Raw genomic sequence first — 23,350 nt, 5'->3', positions numbered from 1 at the left:
ATTGTAGTGGAGTAAAAGTACAACATTTGCCTCTGAGATGTAGTGGAGTAGAAGTAAAAGTACTGAAATTTGGACAATAATTTATCATCATCACTGCCCACTCCCCATGATGTGCACACACACACACACACACACACACACACACACACACACACACACACACACACACACACACACACACACACACACACACACACACACAGGGTTTTTGCGCCAAGGATTATCTTAAACCAATTGCATGCTGCCATTTTGAACATTAACCACTCACTTCATCATTCAGCGAACAGTGAAAATAGCAGATGTACAAGCTCATAATGCAATGCAACGTGTTGTGAGCTTGTAGATCTGCTGTTTATCACTCTCCCCCTCCCACCCATTATTTTTGATAGATGAATTGAACATTTGTTACTGTTTCCATCTATAATGAACCAGAACAGGAACTAATACGTCGACAGTGATGTGAGAGACGTAGATAGAGGTGTTAACATGAGTAACCTGCTCTGACTCATGTATTGTATTCTCTGTAAATAAAGCAATAAAATAACGTGAAAAGACAATTTAAATAGTATATATTTTTTCCTGTATTTGTTTTCACTCTGCTTCATGTGCTCTAGTATTGTCCTGTGCATATTCATATTATTTGTACCTCAACAGGTATGTGGTCATTTACAATATGATTTGAACCATATAATCAACACTCTACATTTAAATACAGGACCACCCACCCAAGACAATTAAATATCTAGAAATAGACTATATGACAACTGGATGATATTTTCAAATTAAGTTTTTATTCCAATTAATTGAAAAGTCAACATTTTCTACAAATTTAGTGAAAATTAATGTTAAAAAATATGTTATTTTGCAATTATTTTAAATGCATATTGTTATTATTATTATTTGTAATATTATTACATAATAATGATAACTGTTTTATTTGCATTTTTGTACTTATTTCTTATTACTTTACATGAAATAGCAAGATAACAAATTGTATGATTAATTAACATATACGTACTAATCCATCCATAATAAATCATGAAGACTCATCAAGACATCATGTTAGCAAAGAATACAATATCTAGTAGATATAAAAATATATTTACATGAATAATACGCAGTAAAGATTAAAATATGTTTGTTTACATGAATAATACGCAGTAAAGATTTAAATATGTTTGTTTACATGAATAATACACAGTACAGATTAAAATATGTTTGTTTACATGAATAATACGCAGTAAAGATTAAAATATGTTTGTTTACATGAATAATACGCAGTAAAGATTAAAATATGTTTGTTTACATGAATAATACGCAGTAAAGATTAAAATATGTTTGTTTACATGAATAATACGCAGTAAAGATTAAAATATGTTTGTTTACATGAATAATACACAGTAAAGATTAAAATATGTTTGATTACATGAATAATGGAAATCAGGGGTCTTCAACAAGGGGTCCTGGACCCCTAGGGGGTCCTCAGAGTTACTACAGGGGGGCTGCCAAACATTTGTGTGATAGGAACCTTTTTCCTTTCCTTTTTTACATGAACCACTTGAACCCTATAGCATCCCTACTCTGAGGGGAACCGAAAATAGCAGATCTACAAGCTCACAGCGCCTCGCACTGCGAGGCGCTGTGAGCTTGTAGATCTGCTATTTTCGGGAAAGCGGTTTGGTGTAGAGGATTTAAGTACACATACACATCAACATGAATACAACATAACACTACACAATGATAGTGCTTTCAAACAAGGACTCCGCCGGCAGTGTTGTAAAGTACTGTAACTAGTACATTTAGTAGAACTACTACTGTAGTAGTAGTACTGTACTTAAGTACAATTTTGAGGTATTTGTAGTTGAGTATTTTCAAATTCCAATACTTTTACTTCTACTCCACTACATCTCGGATCCAAATATTGTACTTTTACACCACTACATTTATTTGAATACTTTAGTTACTTTGTAGATTTTGATGATTATTACAAAACATACATTAACCACGTGCACTTCAGCCACATATACTGTACATTTCTGCCACAACGCATTGTGAGCTTGTAGATCTGCTATTTTCAAAAGATGTTTATTAATTTGAAAACTTGAAATGGGACATTCTGCATAATGAGTACTTTTATTTTTGGTACTTGAAGACCATTTTGATAACAATACTTTTGTACTTTTACTCAACTACATTTTGAATTCCGGACTTTTACTTGTAACAACAAAGTATTTCTATATTGCAGTATTGATACTTTTACTTAAGTAAAACATTTGAGTACTTTTTCCACCACTGTCCGCCGATCATCAAATTATTGTCTTACAAAAAAAACCTCCATGAATGCAAGGCTTCATAGGGTGTGTAACTGATAGAAAATAAGTCATTTTTTGAGTGAACTACTCCTTTAATGCTCGTTCCCATGTGAGTGTCACTTGCCAAAAATAACCGATCTACAAGCTATCCGGAACACAATCGATCGTTAAAATAAACATGATCTGAAAATGCACACGGCCCACCCATCTGACCACTTAACATGGTGTAGAGGGAAAACAGGCTGGGATCCGCTGCTTCAGTTGTCTATCACAGCGTTGGGATGGATGGTTGGGGTCTCGGTGGCAGTTCGTCTGCTGATGAGAATCACAGAGAGGAGCATGAGGAAGATGGCCACCGTCCCTACCACTCGAACCACCGTCACTACCACGTAGAGATGATCAGAGCAGGCTGTCTGGAGGGAGGAGGAGGAGGTTGGCTTGGTTGTTTGTGTCGGTGGTTGTTTGGTGGTGGAGGCAGTCGTAGGATCAGGTGGAGGCTTGGTTGGTTGTGTCTGTGTCTTCACGGCTCCTGGGAAAACGATGTTTATCTTCACGTCTCCATCCCGAGCCACCTGACATGTGAACTTGTTGTTCAGGTCGTGTTGGCTGCTGGTCAGAATGATAGAACATCCACGTCTATGAGAGTCTGTTATCAGGGTACCGTCCTTATTCATCCAGCTCAGAGTGTGACGATCACAGTTCATGTTTTTTCCAAACAGAGAACATGTCAGTGTCTGTTCTGCCCCACTGTTTCCTCTGGTGATGTCCAGTACAAACAGCGTGATTTGTTTATCGTCTACAATTCTTCTCTGTTTTTTTTCATTGGTCCATTGTTGACAGACATAATTACCAACATCTTCAGCTGTGACATCCATAACAGTCAGAGAGCAGTTAGACTCCAAACTCATTCTGCTTGCTTTAGATGGGGTTAGATCACTTTTAATCTTACCATGCTCAGCCACAGCAACATGTGTGTTATCTTTTCCGGCATAAAGCCACGTAGTTGACCCACAGCCAGTATATCCAGGTAACACGTTAGATGGTAGACTGACAGTGTCTCCAGATTTCTTGTACAGGTCGACTTGGTCCTGTAGAGAGTTGTCGACTCCAAGCAGCAGAATTAAAACCAGTTGAATCCCTTTAATCCCAGACATTCTGATCTGAACTGTCTCTGTTTTGATGTATCTTTGTCCCTGTCTGTCCCTCTGAGCCGTCTCCTGTTTCTGTGTATGTCTCTATGTCTCTCTGAGCTGTCTCTTTGTCTGTCTCTCTGTGGGGTCTCACTGTCCGTGTGTCCGTGTGTGTCAGTGTGCAGGGAGGATGACTGGAAACCAGGCAGAAGTGTTGTGGTTAAAGTCAGTTCCTCATTCAGTAACATGACATTCTGCTGAGTGTTTCCTGTGAACATCTTCAGTTCACATGCATGTTCACTGTTAATGTCTCTGTGTTTTAGAGACTTTAAGCCTCAACAGTACAACTTGGTGTGTTTGTTATACTGTTTAGGGTCATTAGCTCTTTGTAGTATACTCTATCTAGGCGTCAGATAGCCTAATCCTCCTTGTAATCTCTGTTATCATCACTTTGTGTGCACTATTTCAGTAACCCCCCCACACACACACACACACACACACACACACACAAATGCACGGACGGACGGACGGACGTCATTACAATACTCTATGCTCACTGTGAATGTTGTCATGGAATAAAATATAAGACTAGAAAAAGTGCTCCTCGGAGCACAGGTCTCCGCCAGGTCAGGTAGGCTATTGTGGCCTCCTGGTGGCGCTATAATAGGCCAACGTGAAAAGGGTGCAATTTCTTCTTAGGCCTTGCACGACAATCGGACACTGACTGCATTCATGATTTGAGGCATTTTGTTAAAAACATTTGTTTCGCTAAATTAGACCTGCTGGTGTCGCTATAACAGGCCAATATTAAAAGGGTGGCATTTGTTCCTCAACATAGTGTGAATGTGCGTGCAAAGTTTGACCGCAATCGGACGATGCCTTCATGATTTGCGGAATTTTGTTCAAAACAAGCCAATAATGCAAACTTTAGATGTCAATCTTAGCCAATCAGTATGGAATATGAAAAATCAAACACATCCGTCGTGATCACATGACTATAGAGATCATTTGCGTGAAATTTGGATAAAATTGTTTAATGACTATAGAGATACTGTGTACCGATTTGCGTGATTTTTGGACAAAATGTTTTGCACAAATCGGCCTCCTGGTGGCGCTATAAAAGGCCCATGAGAAGAATTTGGGGCAGAGGTTCTGAATTGGCATCCAGGGAGTGTGTGTGCACAGTTTCGCTGCGATCAGGACAACAATGCCGGAGATTAGCTGGTCACAGACGGACGGACGGACGGACGGACACACGGACGGACGGACAGGGGGAAAAACATACTCTCTCGCCATGCCTTTCGGCCTGGCGGAGACAATAACCTATGCCATACATTTGAAATGTATCATGGCATGCAAAAACACACAATAATCATAAAATAAAACATTATCACAGTTTGACAGGAAGCATGCTACTCTATCCTGCTACATTACGAACAATGCCGAAATCATTGTAGGGAACGTCGCATTCCAATGAGTACCAAACCTTTACATAACATTAACACCCAGGGGCACCATGGCATGGAAAATTACATGGGGAGGACATTAATATGGGCGTGGCCAGACAGTGACGTCAGATTAGACAGCTCCTCCTAGTGTACAAAATAATGTAACCAAATGGACTCCTCAGTGTTTAATTAACTAAACTAAGCACTTGTGTTATGTGCAATGTGTTGTTAGAAGACAATAAACAGCTCTCTGTTAGAACTCCATGACACATTTAATTTAAACAAAAAAGTAAAACAGAAGCTTTTCAGCACTTCGTTAAGATCCAACTTGTCAGTACATTCATTTCTGTCGTGTGTTTTTATACTGTGGTGTCTGTATATTGCCAACTCAACAAGGTCAAAGGGCAGACATTCAAATTCACAGGCCATTCACCTGTAAATTGCTACATCTTGTCTGTTTGTTTTGTTTTGTTTGTTTTGTTTTATTAGGATCCCCATTAGCTTTTGCCATGACAAAAGCTAGTCTTCCTGGGGTCCGACACAGACAAACATTTTAACAGAAACATTCCTTACATCAATTTTACAATCACTATAATCTAAATAAAAATAGAACAAAATTAAAAATAAAAAGTACAATCAAGTAGTACAATTAAAGCTATAACTAAATCACTTATTACACATTAAACTTTGTGTGTCTGGGGATTAGTACAGGCATGTTTTCATCAGGTTTTCATCAGGTGTTCTTTTAACTTTTTCTTAAAGGTGAATTTTGTGTTTGTATTAATTATGTACTTAGGCAATGAGTTCCATCCTATTACAGCTCTATAGATAGTAGAAGCTTTGAGAAGATCTGTTCTTGGTTTAAGTGTTACCATATCACCTGAACTGGCTTGTCTAGTCATATGGGTATGTTCATCTCTTCTGTATCCTACCTGGTCAAAGAAATACTGGGGTTTTTGGTCAGTTCAAACATTTCTGAAAAATGTGAGAGTGCGTGAATGTAATCTATTCTCAACAGTAAGCCAGGATAGATTTCTGTGCATTTCTACTACATGTGTGCGCTTTGAGCACTGGAGAGCTAATCTGGCAGCTTTGTTTTGAGCTGTTTGCAATTTCTGTATGTCTTTCTTTGTAGCGGATGACCAAACAACTGGGCAGTACTCAAGGTGTGACAAGACTAAAGCTTGAGTTACTACTTTCAGAGTTTTTAACGTAATATACTTGGAACATTTCCTGGTTATAGCGATGCTCCTTCCCATTTTAGTTACTATATTATCAATTTGCTTTGTCCAATTTAGTTTAGGATCTAATACAATTCCAAGCAGTTTAGCCTCCTTCACCTGTTCCACTGGCTTCCCGGCAAGTGATAGGCACAATTGTTGTTCTTGTCTTCATTCATAATAATCACAGGATGAATTGAATAGGCTACATTGTGTATTTGTATTTGCATTTGGATGTCTGGCGAGTAAAGTACAAGTGAATAGGTGGTTACAAAAGGTGAATAAGTGGTTGTGTATTCATGGGTGTCTGTCGACTTGTCTTATGTCGAGTGGCCCGCGGTGCTCGCTCAGAGTGACACAGAGTGAATTAGAACAGTCTGAGCAGCCAGCCAATATGCACCGATTTGTGCTTGCTGTAACTGCATTGTGCCATTTATAGAGTTATAGTGATACAATGTGTGAAAGAAGTTAACCTATTAATACTGATGGCCAACAAACATTTCCTGGCTGCAACAACCTCTGTTTCTACTTCTGCTCACCCATTTCGGATGCTGTCAATGCTGCTCTGCCTCCAACCTACACAATATAGGCTACTATATACAGTAGATCCTGTAGTGTACTGCATACTATATGTTCTAGAGTATACCACTGATATACTTTATTCTAGAAACTATATATTTTTTAATTTGAATTAGAATTTTAGATGATAGATTATGATGTGACATTTGTACATGACTGATTTTGCAGATATTAAATTATTATTACAAAGTATAGCTGTCCCACTTTTATGTCCCATATAATGTGAAATCACCATACTATTGGGGTCCTTGACCTTAAAAAAGTTGAAGAACCCTGATCTATATGATTTCACAGGTTGGCTTTGAAGGAAATGACAAACCATGATGTGTTCTACAACATTTTACTTTTATTCCTTACTCCTTTTTATTCCGCCTCAGGTCCCATTATTACCTGCAAATAAATTGGAAAGGGTCAAATTCAGACAATTGATAATAGTGGCATTTTCTTTTCTTTTTTACAAATGAGAAATGATCAAGTTTAAAACATTATACTACTCATTCAGACAGTGTTAGTACCTTTTCTATTGTTCAATCCAGTAATGATTAATCAATAAAACAAAAATGATTTAAAATTGTTTAATCGGTCGGTTTGGCCTCAGTCGACTAAGACATGTGTTTTTCTTCAAATGCTGAATTATTTCTTGAGAAATAATGAGCACGTCTTTTGTAATCTCTAAATACAGTATATTGTCGCTGTCTGGTGGAAACCTCATAATATGATATTCTTTTCAGAATATTATAAAAGTACTTTTTTGCTACTTTTGTGTGACACGGTAGTATGACGAATTAGGGCAGTACTTTACGAAAAAACATACAAAGTTGAAACATGGAAATAAGAGGTTTCTGCTCGACAGTAACAATATCCTATAATTAGGACAAGTCTATAGGCCAATAGTCAGCAGCCGTTTTGAAATTAGAATGTTCAGTTCTCAACCTCACTGACTGGCTGGTCTCTGCATGTTTGCATGGAACAAACACTATTTTACATCATTTGACGAGTCCGCTGATCAATTAGTGCACTGCTTCTCAACCTGTGGGCCTAGGACCACTAGTGGGCCGCAAGGGTATTGAAAGTGGGACCCCAAATAAATGGCAAAACACTAAGATTGCATTAATGATAATATTAATATAAAAAAAGAATGTAAAAAAAAAGTGTAATGGTATTTAAAAAAAAAAAAACTTTATTTGTGATACCAATAAATAGGAACTTAAAATATACTATCTTAGTTCCATTGATCAAAGCTGGAGCACAATCGATTGATCATTAAAATTAATGCTCTGAAAATGCACGTGCCCCACCCATCCATCTGACCACTTAGTCAGTCAGATGGGTGGGCCGCAAACACTTTTGAGATTTTCAAGTGGGCCCTGGTCGAGAAAAGGTTGAGAAGAACCACTGAATTAGTTGACAAATTCCTATGATTATCAGTTAAGTTGACTACGAATATCTTTAATCGAGGACAGCCCTAAATCACAGAGATAGAACACTGCTTACGTCGTAGATCCAGTCAATGAAATAGGAGACGCGGGTGAAGACGGTGGGTTTGTTGACCAAGTTACACATTCCACCTGGACCATAGCTGACCACACCATGCACTCTCCAGACACCATCAGTCTTGCAGCTCAGGGGCCCACCAGAGTCGCCCTGAGAAGAAAGGAGAGTTGTGGTCAACCTCCTATTGACTGCATTTACATGGACAATATGTCTTCATTCAGAATGGAATCATTCCGATCAGAGATGTCCAATTGAACTGTTTATATATGGATGCTAAATAAAAGTAATCCCTGTGTACATGCCTCAAAGTATTTAATCTGAATATTATTTTCACATGTACAAAGTGGTTATGTCTATGGTTTTTCTGTCAATGTTTTGTGCTCCATGCAGTACCTGGCAGCCGGCGGTGATTCCATCCCCTCCAGCACACAGCATGGACTTCAAGGCCAGGCTTCCCCACCACTCAGGCTGGGAACAAATGGAGTGCTCTACCACATTCAGTGGCGCCACTTGCAGCTTGTCTGGTGAACCGCTTTCAGCTAAAAAGAAAGAAATATGCATGTTCAAATACAACATTTAGGTTCAATTCGGACTCCGGCCCAATTTGTGTCTTTGAGCAAGACGCTGAACCACTGCTCCTAATAGTTGGAAGGGTTAAACGCAGAATACATACCGGTACTGCCGAGAAGCCCCCATCCAGTGATGTAACAGGTGAACTTGTGGGGCAGCATTTCTTCAACATAAGGTAGGCCGGCCATTGCCACAAAGCCGTTGTCATAAACACCGTTAGCCAGTTTCAGCAGAGCAATATCATTTCTATAAGGCAAATATAGAAGAATATCATCATCTTACTAAAGAACAAACCACTTTAGTCGGTAACCGGAGGAGTGGGCACCAAGGAAGAGTGGGAACCTCAATGTTAAATGGTACCCTCTCTTCCTAGGTGCCCACTCTTCCAGTATCCCTTTAGTCTATTCAAAACATTTGCAATTGCACTGTGAGCTGAAATGTGCAGAAAACAACACAGCATGCTCGGTAACGATCCAACATTTTAAGTTCTGATGGGTAGTTTACTGTGTTTCAGTTCCTAGTCAATATTCAAGAGTTACATAGGTGATATCAAGTTAGGAAAGTGGTAATGTTTACCCGTTGCCAAGGTCACCTGTCCAGCCCGGATGGATAATAACTTTTTCCACGTCGATGATCTGCTCAGTGCCGCCATCTTTATAGAGGTCATGCTCTCCGACCACCACACGGTACTTGCCATCCGGGCTGTCAAGAACACAAGGATATAAAACACACTATGATTATCAGCAAGACTTTATTAGGATACAATATATGATACAAATTGAGTTATAGGCTCTTTTTATTTTACATTCTGTATACAATTAAGCCATAAATGGAATGATTATTTACACATCTTACACAATGAATTTAGTATTGAAATAACAATTCCTTAACTCAAACATTTCTAAATCCCCCCCGCAGCCACCCACTCACCCTCCCCACAAACACCATGTTGGCATTGTGTGCAAAATAATATACACACTAGATTAAGCATATTCCAATTAGTTTAAAATACATAAAAAATACATAAATAAATAAATAAAATAGAAAAAAGGTAAGGAGGGAGAGAAAAGAAAAGGAGAAAAAAAGAAGAGATAAAGATATGACCTACGTAGCGAGCTGATCAAAGTCAGCCACTAACTGGGAATCTAACTTCTCTGCAAAGTCTAAGAAGGGCTCCCATGTGGAGAACAGCGAGAGTCCTACCCGACACAGTGGGCTGCAGTCAGGACGTGGAAGGCCTCAATAAGGGTGCCTCCGCAGATGTGTTGGTAGTTACTATCGTCCTCGTAATAGTTTTCTTGGAGAGAAACCTGAGGATGAAATATCAACCAACCATTAGGAGACAGATGACACTCTGCTGATTGATTGATTGATTGACTGATTTTGTCCTGCCCAACCCTCATGGGTTTCTACACTCCATTTTACAATTACACTTTACAGCGTGTTTATATTTACAAACTACATTCCAAAATATAAAAACTACTGTTGTTACTACTAGTGTTCTATCGTCTCTCCCAAGCTTGACATAGCGCAATACATAACTCCCAAGCTTAACATTAGCCACAACAAAATCTCCTTTCTTGAAACATACATTCAGTTTTTCATAATCATCCAACTCAAAGAAATCAACATAAATGAACATTTTACCATATTCTCATGTCATCATAAATAGGGCAATAAAAGGAAAAAATAACTCATATTACAGTATGTTATTTGGCGGCAATAAAACAGTGAAAAGTCATAATGATTCATATGGCCCAGGCCCACAGTATTAATGTGATCATGAGTTTGGGACAGAATTCATGGCAACGGCCCTGAGCCTAGTAAGCTAATAGATTAATGTGTAGAAAAACAGCAAAAATACAAAGCACAACAAATGATTAATTGTTTGAAAATGCTATGCAAAGCAATGTGAAGATATTACAGTGACAGCAATCACAAAAATACAGATTTGTATTGATTTTACCACAGTTACATTGGTTAGTAAGAAAAGTGTACATTATAAGCACTGCATTCAATTCAAATACATGAAATGGTACAGCACACGTGAAATCACAAACCGGTGTTCATTTCCAACTGTGATGTGAACTTGATGGATAATGATGAAGAATCTCAAGCAAATCAGTAGTGAAATGTGAGTATATTTTACCTGGTATTTCCAGGAATGGGGTTCAGCCTCGGTGCCTCCTACCACCCTGTCATTGTGGCTGAAGGGTGCCTCAGCACGAATCAATCCTTATGCACACAGTTAAAACCACAAGAGCAGTTAGAACACAGTGAGGACATGCAGTTGTAATAGTCCTCAAATACAGTGGTGGAAAGTATAAGTACATTTACTCAAGTACTGTACTTGAGTACAATTTTGAGGTATTTTATTTATACTTTCCTTGAGTGTTTACAAATTTCATTACTTTTACTTCTAATACACTACATCTCAGACGCAAATATTGTACTTTTACTCCACTACAATTATTTGACGACTTTAGTAGTTACTTTGACTTTGATTATCATTATATACACATACTTTAACGTCAGCCGTATTTATGCTTAAGCTATTTGAAAATCGCGTTGTGAGCTTGTAGATCTGCTATTTTCAGAGGATTTTTAATGCATTTTGAACACAAAATGGGAAATCCTGCATAATGACTACTTTTCGTTTTAGAACTTTAATAATATTTTTATGCCAATACTTTTATACTTTTACCCAAGTAAATTGTGAATACCAGATTTTTACATGTAACAGAGTATTTCTACAAGACGGTATTGATACTTTTACTTAAAGGACCACTTCACCCATTTTCAACCTATCTTATAATTGGTCCTCATTAATGCTCAGATGGCACAATTTTTGTCTACTGAGGGCTGTGGACAATTCCGAAACCCACCTACCAGTGACATCATCAATGGGGATTCCAAGCTAATATAAAGCTAATTCCAAGCTATTGTGCTATATCAGAAGTTATCTGTTCTTACGTTCACATATATATATTTTTTTTTACAGATGATGTCCTTTAAGTAAACGAAACGTGCGTACTGTACTTCTTCCATCACTGCTAAAATATAACTGCAACAATTAATTAAAATAATAATAATACAAAATCATCATTGTGCCTCTTCTGTAAGCCTTACCAATGCAACACAAGAGAGCCGTAAGTCGTATCATCTTGGACTGATGAAGTGACCAGATGCAGTTGGTTGTGATATACCTTCTTGTGGTGACGCAACCATCTGGCTACATGCCAATGTCAATGATGGGCATGACGAAACACCATGTCAAAGACATATTGAATCTTTTCATGGTGCTGACTAATTCTCAAATTTTTATATTGATGTCATGTCTTTAATATATAATATTGTATTTTATCTTTTATGTACAAGGTTTTTCTCTCCCAATTATAATTTATTTTATTTGTTGTTTTTACTTTATTTGCAAAATATATATTAAAACTATACAGAATAAATAAAAACTGTTAAACATTTTAGGAAAAATACCATTTGAAATGACATATCTATATATATCTATATCTCTCTTTCTATATACACGCACGCACACACACACACACACACACACACACACACACACACACACACACACACACACACACACACACACACACACACACACACACACACACACACACACAGAAGTATAATAACTCAAAATAAATGAGGTATGTCATGTGTTTTCATCAATTGAGAAACTTAAAAACTGGAACCCTGACAGCCTACTTCTTTTTTGTTTTGTCATTGGTAGCTGGTAATGACACAGTTGGCCAAACATTAAGCAAAGTCAGCAGAACAGGTGTGTAAAATGAACCTAAACGTCCTCACTGATAAGAGTGTACTAATAGACGGCTCAACAGCTGCAGATCTTCTTGGAGAAAGACATCGTTCCGCACGCCTTGTACAGTTCACATGGCCGCAAATAAGACATGATAACAACGTGTACGAATAATCTAAAATGTCAAATTGCAAATATAAACACCTATAAGTCACAAAACCAAAGAACATATGTTTTGGTTTCCCACTGCATGGTGGTCAAATTTGGACGAATATAGTGCACGATAAACAGAGGACAAGAATAAATGTTGGTGGGGTAATTGATTGATTGATTGATATCTTAATTGATCATGAAATAAACATATGCCATAATAGCATACAACTGATCCACCATAATCAAAAGGATAACGCAAAAAACTAAGCTTACAGTTGTGGTCCTTGGTATGAGATGTGTATGAAGTCATGTAGTGTGGTGAGTGTGTGGATGTATAAAGTGCAGACACTATGTATCCAAAAGGCACACATAAAGACGTCTGAGTAGATGTGTGGGTGTGCCTGCCACTCAAAGGGGGTGGTGGTGTACATATAGGATACAGACTACAATATACAAAAAATACCTAAAATATAAGCCTACCTATCAGGTGCATATCAATAATGCTCATGAATGTTACTTCAAAATGTAATTAGTCCTACTTAGCTACAGATTATTATATTATATGTTACTACAAACAAAATACTTAAAGGACGGCTTCACACATTTTCAACCTATCTTCATATAATTGGTCCTATCTAATATTGTACAATTTTTGTCTACCTGTGGGGCCTGAGGTCTGTGTCTCAGAGGAGGGCTGTGGACAGTTAAGAAACCAGTCTACCAAGTAACATCATCGGTGAGGAATCCAAGCTAATAGAAACGGGATGCTTTCTATTCCTTGAAAGTTGGCATGCCATAATAGAAGCCATTGATCTTGCTTTAATACAAAAATGAAATAAAAGAATGTGTAAATCTAATTTGAAATGACCAAACCTGCCTACCGATGATGTCACTGGTAGGTGGGCTTCTGAACTGTCCACGGCCCTCTTCTGAGACACAGAGTGACAAAATTGGTACCATATTATAATGAGCATTAGTTAGGACTAATTATATGAACATAGGTTGAAAATGGGTGAAATTGTCTAAAGGTTGCCACCTGTCCCGTAAAATACGGAATCGTTCCGTAATTGGAAACTAAAAGATGTATTCCGTATTTTAATGTTGGGGAATCAATATGAATGACAGGGCGATCTATGTGCTGTCCTGTCTCTTTGCTACTGTGACTGAGAGAGTGAGAGCTCAGCTGTGCGTGTGTTAGTCAGTGTTGCCAAGTGAGAGAAATTAGCCATTCGACCTCCAAAAACTAGCCAAAAACAAGCCAAAATTGTATCCAAAAGTTGCGGTAAATAAACAGACTTGGCAACGCTCATCTGATGCTAGGGTCTGGGAAGGCGCTCAGCAGCTCATACTCATGACACGACCAATGAGAGTTAGCGCTTTCAATGTTGCTAATGTAGCAGAATGGGCGTCTCCCACTCTGCCCATGGCCCCCGCCCATCCTCCTCCCACTAATCAGTGGACTGATTGCCTGCAGTATTTAGGCAGCGCTCCTTCTGCTTGCTGGAGGTGTCTCCTCTTGTTTGGTGTGAGGTCTCCTCGACCAAAGCTGGCCTGTTGGGCTTCAGTATTTGTTTGCTCACGATGCATCAGCGCAGGTATGTCTCTATTGTTTAGCAAGTGCCGCAGTGTATAGTAGTTATGGTCATAAACTTGCAGTTTGTTTTATGTTGTTTAGTCCCTGTGTGCGGCTGTCTGTCTCCCCACGGAGAGCACGTCCCCCCTCGGGTTGCTTCCAATAAGTACCAAATCTTTACATAACATTAACACCCAGGGGCACTGGCATGGACAGTGAGGTCAGATTAGACAGCTCCAGACTAGTGTACAAAATAATGTAACCAATGGACTGTGTTTAATTAACTACAATAAGCACTTGTGTAATGTGTTGTTAGAAGACAATAAATACTGTAGCTCTACTGTAGCGTTAAAGACCACATTGTAAATGTAAAAGTGATTTTCTGTCTTTCTATTTAAGGGAAATTCAAGGTTACTCTAATGAAAGTTAGAAGAACTCCATGACACATTTACTTTAAACAAAAAAAGAAAGCACTTTATTTAGGAATAAGGAATAAGGAAAATAAACCGCCAAACAATGCAGAACCAAGGAAAGCAGCTGCTGTTTCACCCACATTTCCCATATTGTGTGCGACTGTCATTCCCAATAAAACAGAAACTTTTCAGCACTTCGTCAAGATCCAACTTGACAGTACATTCATTTCTGTCAAGTGTGTTTTTATACTGTGGTGTCTGTATATTGCCAAATCAACAAGGTCAAAGGGCAGACATTCAAATTCACAGGCCATTCACCTGTTAATTGCTACATCCTGTCTGTTGTTGTCTTCATTCATAATAATCACAGGATGAATTGAATAGGCTACATCGTGTATTTGCATTTGGATGTCTGGCGAGTAAAGTACAAGTGAATAGGTGGTTGTGTATTCATGGATGTCTGTCGACTTGTGTCGAGTGGCCCGCGGTGCTCTCTCAGAGTGACACAGAGCAAAGTATACAGTCTGAGCAGCCAGCCAATATGCAACGATATGTGCAGTAGATACTGTAGTGTACTGCATATATGTTCTAATCTATAGTATACCACTGGTACACCTTATGTGATATAAACTATGTATATTTAATTAAAATTAGAATTTTAGATGATAGATTATGATGTGACATGTACATGACTGATTTTGCTGATATTAAATTATTACAAAGTATAGCTGTCCCACTTTTATGTCCCATATAATGTGAAATCCCCATATGGGGGAGACGTATAAGGCGATCTCTGTCTCAGCTAAGGGGTCCTTGACCTGAAAAAAGTTGAAGAACCCTGATCTATATGATTTCACAGGTTGACTTTGAAGGAAATGACAAACCATGGTGTGTTCTACAACATTTTACTTTTATTCCTTACTCCTTTTTATTCCTCCTCAGGTCCCATTATTACCTGCAAATAAATGGGAAAGGGTCAAATTCAAACAACTGATAATAGTGGCATTTTACTTTTACAAATGAGAAATGATCAAGTTTAAAACATTATACTACTCATTCAGACAGTGTTGGTACCTTTTCTATTGTTCAATCCAGTAATGATTAATCAATAGAACAAAAGTGTAAATAATTTGCTCAATATAACAAGACTATAATCTCAGTAGGCCTCAGAAAAATTGAGCACGTCTCTTGTAATCTCTAGATAGAGTATATTGTCGCTGTCGGGTGGAAACCTCATAATATAATCTTTTCAGAATATTATTTCAAAAATAGTTTGTCTACAAACCCCAAACGTGTCGCAGTGTGGCACATTGTGAGCTTGTAGATCAGCTATTTTTTGCTACTTTTGTGTGACACGGTAGTATGACGAATTAGAGCAGTACTTTACGAAAAAAACATAAAAAGTTGAAATATGGAAATAAGAGGTTTCTGCCCGACAGCAACGATATCCTATAATTAGGACAAGTCTATAGGCCAACAATAGTCAGAAGCCGTTTTGAAATTAGAATGTTCAGTTCTCAACCTCACTGACTTGAAAAGGCTGGTCTCTGCATGTTTGCATGCAACAAACACTATTTTACATCATTTGACGATTAAGTCAGCTGATCAATTAGTGCAGTTGAAAGTGGATTATTGAAAGTGGGACCCCAAATAATTGGCAAAACTCTAAGATTACACTAATAATAATATTAATATAAAAAAAGATTGTAAAAAAACTAATTGTATTTGAAAAAAATGTTTTCTTTGTGGTATCAATAAATAGGAACATAAAATATACTGTCTTAGTTCCATTGAGCCAAGTTGGAGCACAATCAATTGATTGATCATTAAAATGAACATGCTCTGAAAATGCACGTGGCCCACCCATCTGACCACTTATCCACTTAGTCGCTTTTGATATTTTCAAGTGGGCCCTGGTCCAGAAAAGGTTGAGAAGAACCACTGAATTAGTTGACAAATTCCTATCATTATCAGTCAAGTTGACTACGAAATATCTTAAATCGAGGACAGCCCTAAATCACAGAGATAGAACATGGCTTACGGCGTAGATCCAGTCAATGAAAGAGGAGACTCGGGTGAAGACAGTGGGTTTGTTGATCAGGTTACACATTGGACCTGGACCAAAGCTGACCACACCATGCACTCTCCAGACACCATCAGTCTTGCAGCTCAGGGGCCCACCAGAGTCGCCCTGAGAAGAAAGGAGAGTTGTGGTCAACCTCCAATTGACTGCATTTACATGGACAATAGAGAGTTTGCACATGCGTCAAGGACCCCCCCCCCCCCCCCCCCAACCTAGACTGAGTGGCAAAACATTGAGCAGCATGGAGCATTGGAGTTTGGAAGCGCTCGTTGAAAATCACTCAACGGTCCTGCATACCACCTGTTTCTAAATTGCACATAATGCAGAAAGCGAGCACTTCCACACTCTGGCAAATAATCACCTGCACAGATTTTATTGACAGAAAGTAGCTCATAGCATGTCTACGGTGGATTTTTATGAAACAAAAACGTGGATAGAAAGAGGATAATTCAAGCTTTCCGTACAGCTGCCATGTTGGTGAGTTTAACGACGTTTAATACAATCAGATAGAACTTTTCTGTTTGGATGTATGGGCTGTCAAGGCCAGAAAGTCGTTTTTTGCCACTCGGTAGGCGTTCCCGCATAACTTCCGGGTACATGATGTCCCGCGCATAGCCTCTATAGGCCTTTGTCTTCATTCAGAATGGAATGATTCCGATCAGAGATCAACTGTTTATATATGGACGCTAAATAAAAGTAATCCTCGTGCACATGCCTCAAAGCATTTAATCTGAATATTATTTTCACATGCATGGTTATGCCTATGGTTTTTCTGTCTATGGTTTGTGCTCCATGCAGTACCTGGCAGCCGGCGGTGATTCCATCCCCTCCAGCACACAGCATGGACTCCGACACCTGGCGTCCCCACCACGCAGGCATGGAACAAATGGAGTGCTTTACCACCTTCAGTGGCGCCACTTGCAGCTTGTCTGCTGAACCGCTTTCAGCTAAAAAGATATGCAGGTTCAAATGATACAACATTTACAGTAGGTTCGATTCGGACTCCTGCCCAATTTGTGTCTTTGAGCAAGACGCTGAACCACTGCTCCTAATAGTTGGAAGGGTTTAACGTAGAATACATACCGGTACTGCCGAGAAGCCCCCAGCCAGTGATGTAACAGGTGAACTTGTGGGGCAGCATTTCTTCAACATAAGGTAGGCCGGCCATTGCCACAAAGTCGTTGTCATAAACACCGTTGGCCAGTTTCAGCAGAGCAATATCATTTCTATTAGGCAAATAGAAGAATACTCATCATCTTACTGAAGAACAAACAACTTTAGTCAGTAACTGGAAGAGTGGGCACCAAGGAAGAGTGGGCACGAGGAAGAGGAAGAGTGCATTTTTTCCCCAAAAAGATATTTAGAAAAGGATTATGTAAAGTATACATGATTAAAACATGCTTGAACATTCTGCAATTAAGGCCTAATTTCTTTCCACACTAATTAAAGTACGTCTGCATACAGACTACTACATCAGAGCCAAGCAGTTGTCCAATTCTCTCCCAACTTGCTACAAAAATCGCTTATGGCTCTGCCTAGGTTACCATCGACTTTTCCACCTTCGTCGTACATTGCACGATGTACAGTTTATATTAAACTCTATTATTAGGCAATAAGCACCAAAAGTGGTCTGACGTCATTTATTTCTACAATTGCTACAAATTGCTACAAAACCAGTCATTTGGGGCATAAACAAGACGTTGAAGGGTACATTTTGGTCTTATTATGATGCACCGTGCATGTTCAAATCATGTACTTAAGACCATTTTTTTCCCTTTAGTCTTTTCAAAACATTTGCAATTGCACTGTGAGCTGAAATGTGTAGAAAACAACACAGCATGCTTGGTAAGGATTCAACATTTTAAGTTGATTGGTAGTTTACTGTCTTTCAGTTCCTAGTCAATACTCTAGGTTAGGTGATATTAAGTTAGGAAAGTGGTAATGTTTACCCTTTGCCAACGGCACCTGTCCAGCCCGGATGGGTAATAACTTTTTCCACGTCGATGATCTGCTCAGTGCCGCCATCTTTATGGAGGTCATGCTCTCCGACCACCACGCGGTACTTAATATCCGGGCTATCAAGAACACAAGGATATAAAACACACTACGATTATCAACCAGACTTTCAGATTAGGTTACAATATATGATACAAATTGGGTTATAGGCTCTTTTTTTTACATATACAATTAAGCCATGAATGGAATGATTATTTACACATCTTACACAATGATTTTAGAATTTAAATAACAATTCCTTAACTCAAACGTTCCAAGATCCCCCCTACAGCCACCCACTACCCCTCCCCACAAACACCATGTTGGCATTGTGTGCAAAATAATCTACACACTACCCTAGATTAAGCATATTCCAATTAGTAATAAAATAAGGATAGAAATATATAGAAAAGAAAGACAACAAAATAGATAAGATGTTTAAATTCATAAAAAATACATAAATAAATAAAAAAAATTGAAAAAGGTAAGGAGGGAGAGAAAAAACAGAAGAGATAAAGATGTGACCTACGTAGCGAGCTGATCAAAGTCAGCCACTAACTGGGAATCTAACTTCTCAACAAGTCTAAGAAGGCCCCCCATGTGGAGAACAGCGAAAGTCCTACCCGACACAGTGGGCTGCAGTCAGGACGTGGAAGGCCTCAATAAGGGTGCCTCCGCAGATGTGGTGGTAGGTACTACCGTCCCCGTTATAGTTTCGTTGGAGAGAAACCTGAGGATGAAATATCAACCAACCATTAGGAGACAGATGACACTCAGATGTTTCTAGAATCCATTTAAGAAATTTATATTTACATACTACATTCCAAGATATTAAAACTACAAAGTGTTCTATCGTCTCTCCTAAGCTTGACATATAACATTTGCCACAACAAAATCTCCTTTCTTGAAACATACATTCAGTTTTTCATAATCGTCCAACTCAAAGAAATCAACCTAAATGGACATTTTACCATATTCTCATGTCATTATAAATAGGGCAACAAAACGAGAGAAAAAAAAGAACTGATATTACAGTATGTTATTTCAAGTAGCCAAGGTGGCAATAAAACAGTGAAAAGTCATAATGATTCATATGGCCCAGGCCCACAGTTTAAATGTGATCATTAGTTGGGGACAGAATTCATGGCAACGGCCCTGAGCCTAGTAAGGCTAATTGATTAATGTGTAGCAAAACAAAAATACAAAGCACAACAAATTATTAATTGTTTGAAAATGCAATGCAAAGCAATGTGAAGATATTACAGGGCCAGCAATCACAAAAATACAGATTTGTATTGATTTCACCACAGTTACATTGGTTAGTAAGAACATTATAAGCACTGCATTCAATTCAAATACATGAAATGGTAGCCTAGGCCCTATAGCACACGTGAAATCACAAACCGGTGTTCTTTTCCAACTGTGATGTGAACTTGATGGATAATGATGAAGAATCTCAAGCAAATCAGTAGTGAAATGTGAGTATATTTTACCTGGTATTTATATGAATGGGGTTCAGCCTCTGTGCCTCCTACCACCCTGTCATTGTGGCTGAAGGGTGCCTCAGCACAAATCAATCCTTATGCACACAGTTAAAACCACAAGAGCAGTTAAAACACAGTGAAGACATGCAGTTGCAACGATCCTCAAATACAGTGGTGGAAAGTACAAGTACGTTTACGCAAGTACTGTACTTGAATACAAATTTGAGTTTTTTTTATTTATACTTTCCTTGAGTATTTCCAATTTTAAATACTTTTACTTCTACTCCACAACATCTCAGACGCAAATATTGTACTTTTACTATTATTTGACAATTTTGGTAGTTACTTTGACTTTGATTATTATTACAACATACTTTAACTTCAGCCCTATATAGATTAGGCTATTTGAAAATAGTCGGTTTACAATCTCACAACACGTCGCATCATGACGTGTTGGGAGTTTGTTGATCTTCTATTTTCAGAGGATTTGTTATGCATTTTGAACACAAAATGGGAAATCCTGTATAATGACTACTTTTCGTTTTGGAACTTTAAGAATATATTGATGCCAATACCTTTGTACTTTTACTCAAGTAAATTGTGAATACCAGATTTTTACCTGTAACAGAGAATTACAAGACGGTATTGATACTTTTACTTAAAGGACCACTTCACCCATTTTCAACCTATCTTATAATTGGTCCTCATTAATGCTCATATAAGATGGCACCATTTTTGTCTACTGAGGCCTGTGGACAGTTCCGAAAGCCACCTACCAGTGACATCATTGATGGGGATTCCAAGCTAATATAAAGCTAATTCCAAGCTATTGTGCTATAATAGAAGCTATTTATTCTTACATTCATATAATTTTAAGTAATTTAAGTAAAAGAAACATGAGTACTTCTTCCATCACTGCTAAAATATAACTGCAACAATTAATTAAAATAATAATAATACAAAATCATCATTGTGCCTCGTCTTCTGTAAGCCTTACCAATGCAACACAAGAGAGCCGTAAGTCGTATCATCTTGGACTGGTGAAGTGACCAGATGCAGTTGGTTGTGATATACCTTCTTGTGGTGACGCAACCATTTGGCTACATGCCAATGTCAATGATGGGCATGACGAAACACCATGTCAAAGACATATTGAATCTTTTCATGGTGCTGACTAATTCTCACATTTTTATATTTATGTCATGTCTTTAATATATAATATTGTATTTTATGTTTTATGTACAATTTTTTTTCTCTCCCAATTATAATTTATTTTATTGTTTTTACTTTATTTGCAAAAGATATATTAAAACTCATGGATAACAGAATAAATGTTAACTTATAAAGTTTAGAAAAAATACCATTTGAAATTATGAATATCTACATCTCTCTCTACACACACACACACACACACACACACACACACACACACACACACACACACACACACACACACACACACACACACACACACACACACACACACACACACACACACACACACACACACACACACTAAAGTATAATAACTCAAATTAAATTAGGTATGTCATGTGTCTTCATCAATTGAGAGACTTAAAAACTGGAACCCTGAAATGTATGTAAAAAAATGATTTAAAAACCTAGGCCTACTTCTTTTTTGTTTTGTCATTGGTAGCTGATAATGACACAGTTGGGTCAAACTTTAAGCAAAGTCAGCAGAACAGGTGTTTAAAATAAACCTAAATGTCCTCACTGATAGCAGTGTACTATAGACGGCTCAACAGCTGCAGCTCTTCTTGGCGAAAGACACCGTTCTGCACGCCTTGTACAGTTCACATGGCCGCAAATAAGACATGATAAAAAAGTGTACGAATAATATAAAATGTCAAATTGCAAATATAAACACCTAAAAGTCACAAAACCAAGGACATGGGTTTTGTTATAAAAGAAGCTAATAGTTCTTGCTTTAATAAACACAAAATTGTAAATCTAATTTGAAATGACCAAACCTGCCTACCGATTATGTCACTGGTAGGCTTCTGAACTGTCCACAGCCCTCTTCTGAGACAAAATTGGTGCTGTCGTATCTGGTCCCATTAATCAAAGCCATCTTAATTAATTCAGTGAAAACAATAGGTTTGGCTCAAAGCTCTCTGAGGGACTTGTTGTAGTTCACTCCAAGACCTGGGAACTCCTGTTCAAGGACAAAGGCCAGGATCTTATCAGGGTATTGGCTGATTAAATCAAAATGCTGAGACATACATCTGTATTCAAATCAAGGGGTTCTGCTGCCTGTTTGAGTCTAGTGTATAAGTGACTATTTTCTCATCCTCTCCAAAAGGTCACAGCCTCGCCTAAAAATCCCCACAATGTTATTAACCAATGATAAATGATATAGTAGTTTAGACTTCATAATCTGTCTTTCATGAGTGGTCCAGGACCCGATTACACGACAGTACCATATTATAATGAGAATTAGTGAGAAGTGAGGACTAATTATATAAACATAGGTTGAAAATGGGTGAAGTCGTCCTTGAACCCATTAAAACCGGGAAAGCATCTGTGTCACTGTATATTAACCACTTTAACCATATTTTATACTTTCGAAAATATCAGATATATAACAGTCATAGCACGTCACTTCGTTTCAAGCTATGAGCTTGTAGATACATCTGCTATTCTTGAAAAATCATGAAAATGTGTGCACATCTTTGAATATATAGGCCTATATCTACATTAGTAAAGCAAACATTTTGAACTAAAATCTTTGCTTCTGGAGGTCCCTGGAACAAAATATTTTGAGATAGGGGGTCGGCGGCCAATAATTTTGGGGCTTCTTGCCATGAAAAGGTTTGAGAACCAATTTAGAATAAAGTTTTTCAGAAAACTGTTAGGATTTTAAGACATTTGTAGAATCGGCCTCAGGTCATAATGGGTTTAACATTAGAATACAGACAATGGGTTTTGTTCAGTTTAAAATACATACCAGACCAGTTTGACCGGTCACTCACAGTCCAGTCGACACGTTTTCATGTCATTCTCACTCAAATTCACGAGGCTGAAGCGTCCTGTTGTTGCTAGGCAACGCTGGGAAAACCACCCAGGCTGGCTAATCAAACGCAGTATTACTCGA

At 38.1% G+C, this 23,350-nt stretch overlaps 4 protein-coding genes across 4 annotated transcripts in view; all 4 read right to left on the bottom strand.

Annotated features, from left to right (window-relative positions):
• Positions 1-23,350, bottom strand: part of gyg1b (glycogenin 1b) — a 439,315-nt gene that overhangs the window by 247,089 nt on the left and 168,876 nt on the right. The gene's annotated exons all lie outside the window — the stretch shown is intronic.
• On the bottom strand, positions 1,679-3,567 carry LOC308076776 (uncharacterized protein). The gene is made up of 2 exons (XM_080417249.1): positions 2,216-3,567; positions 1,679-2,056 (listed from the first exon to the last, which is right to left on the bottom strand). Exon 1 carries the CDS (start codon positions 3,464-3,466, stop codon positions 2,570-2,572), a length of 897 nt encoding a protein of 298 aa, XP_080273375.1. The 5' UTR covers positions 3,467-3,567; the 3' UTR covers positions 1,679-2,056; positions 2,216-2,569.
• LOC308076930 (chymotrypsin-like elastase family member 1) lies at positions 8,160-11,981 on the bottom strand (the record flags this gene model as incomplete). Its single annotated transcript, XM_080417450.1, has 7 exons — positions 8,160-8,333; positions 8,577-8,722; positions 8,863-8,999; positions 9,330-9,455; positions 9,957-10,063; positions 10,903-10,988; positions 11,960-11,981. 7 exons carry the CDS (start codon positions 11,979-11,981, stop codon positions 8,160-8,162), a joined length of 798 nt encoding a protein of 265 aa, XP_080273576.1.
• LOC308076929 (chymotrypsin-like elastase family member 1) lies at positions 13,994-21,331 on the bottom strand (the record flags this gene model as incomplete). The annotated part of the gene is made up of 8 exons (XM_080417449.1): positions 13,994-14,035; positions 16,715-16,864; positions 17,558-17,703; positions 17,846-17,982; positions 18,706-18,831; positions 19,375-19,481; positions 20,245-20,330; positions 21,310-21,331. 8 exons carry the CDS (start codon positions 21,329-21,331, stop codon positions 13,994-13,996), a joined length of 816 nt encoding a protein of 271 aa, XP_080273575.1.

Source organism: Gymnoscopelus braueri (genome assembly GCF_963280865.1).
Source record: "Gymnoscopelus braueri genome assembly, chromosome: 21".
Lineage (NCBI taxonomy): Eukaryota > Metazoa > Chordata > Actinopteri > Myctophiformes > Myctophidae > Gymnoscopelus > Gymnoscopelus braueri.
This window is presented reverse-complemented; position numbering and strand designations above follow the sequence as displayed.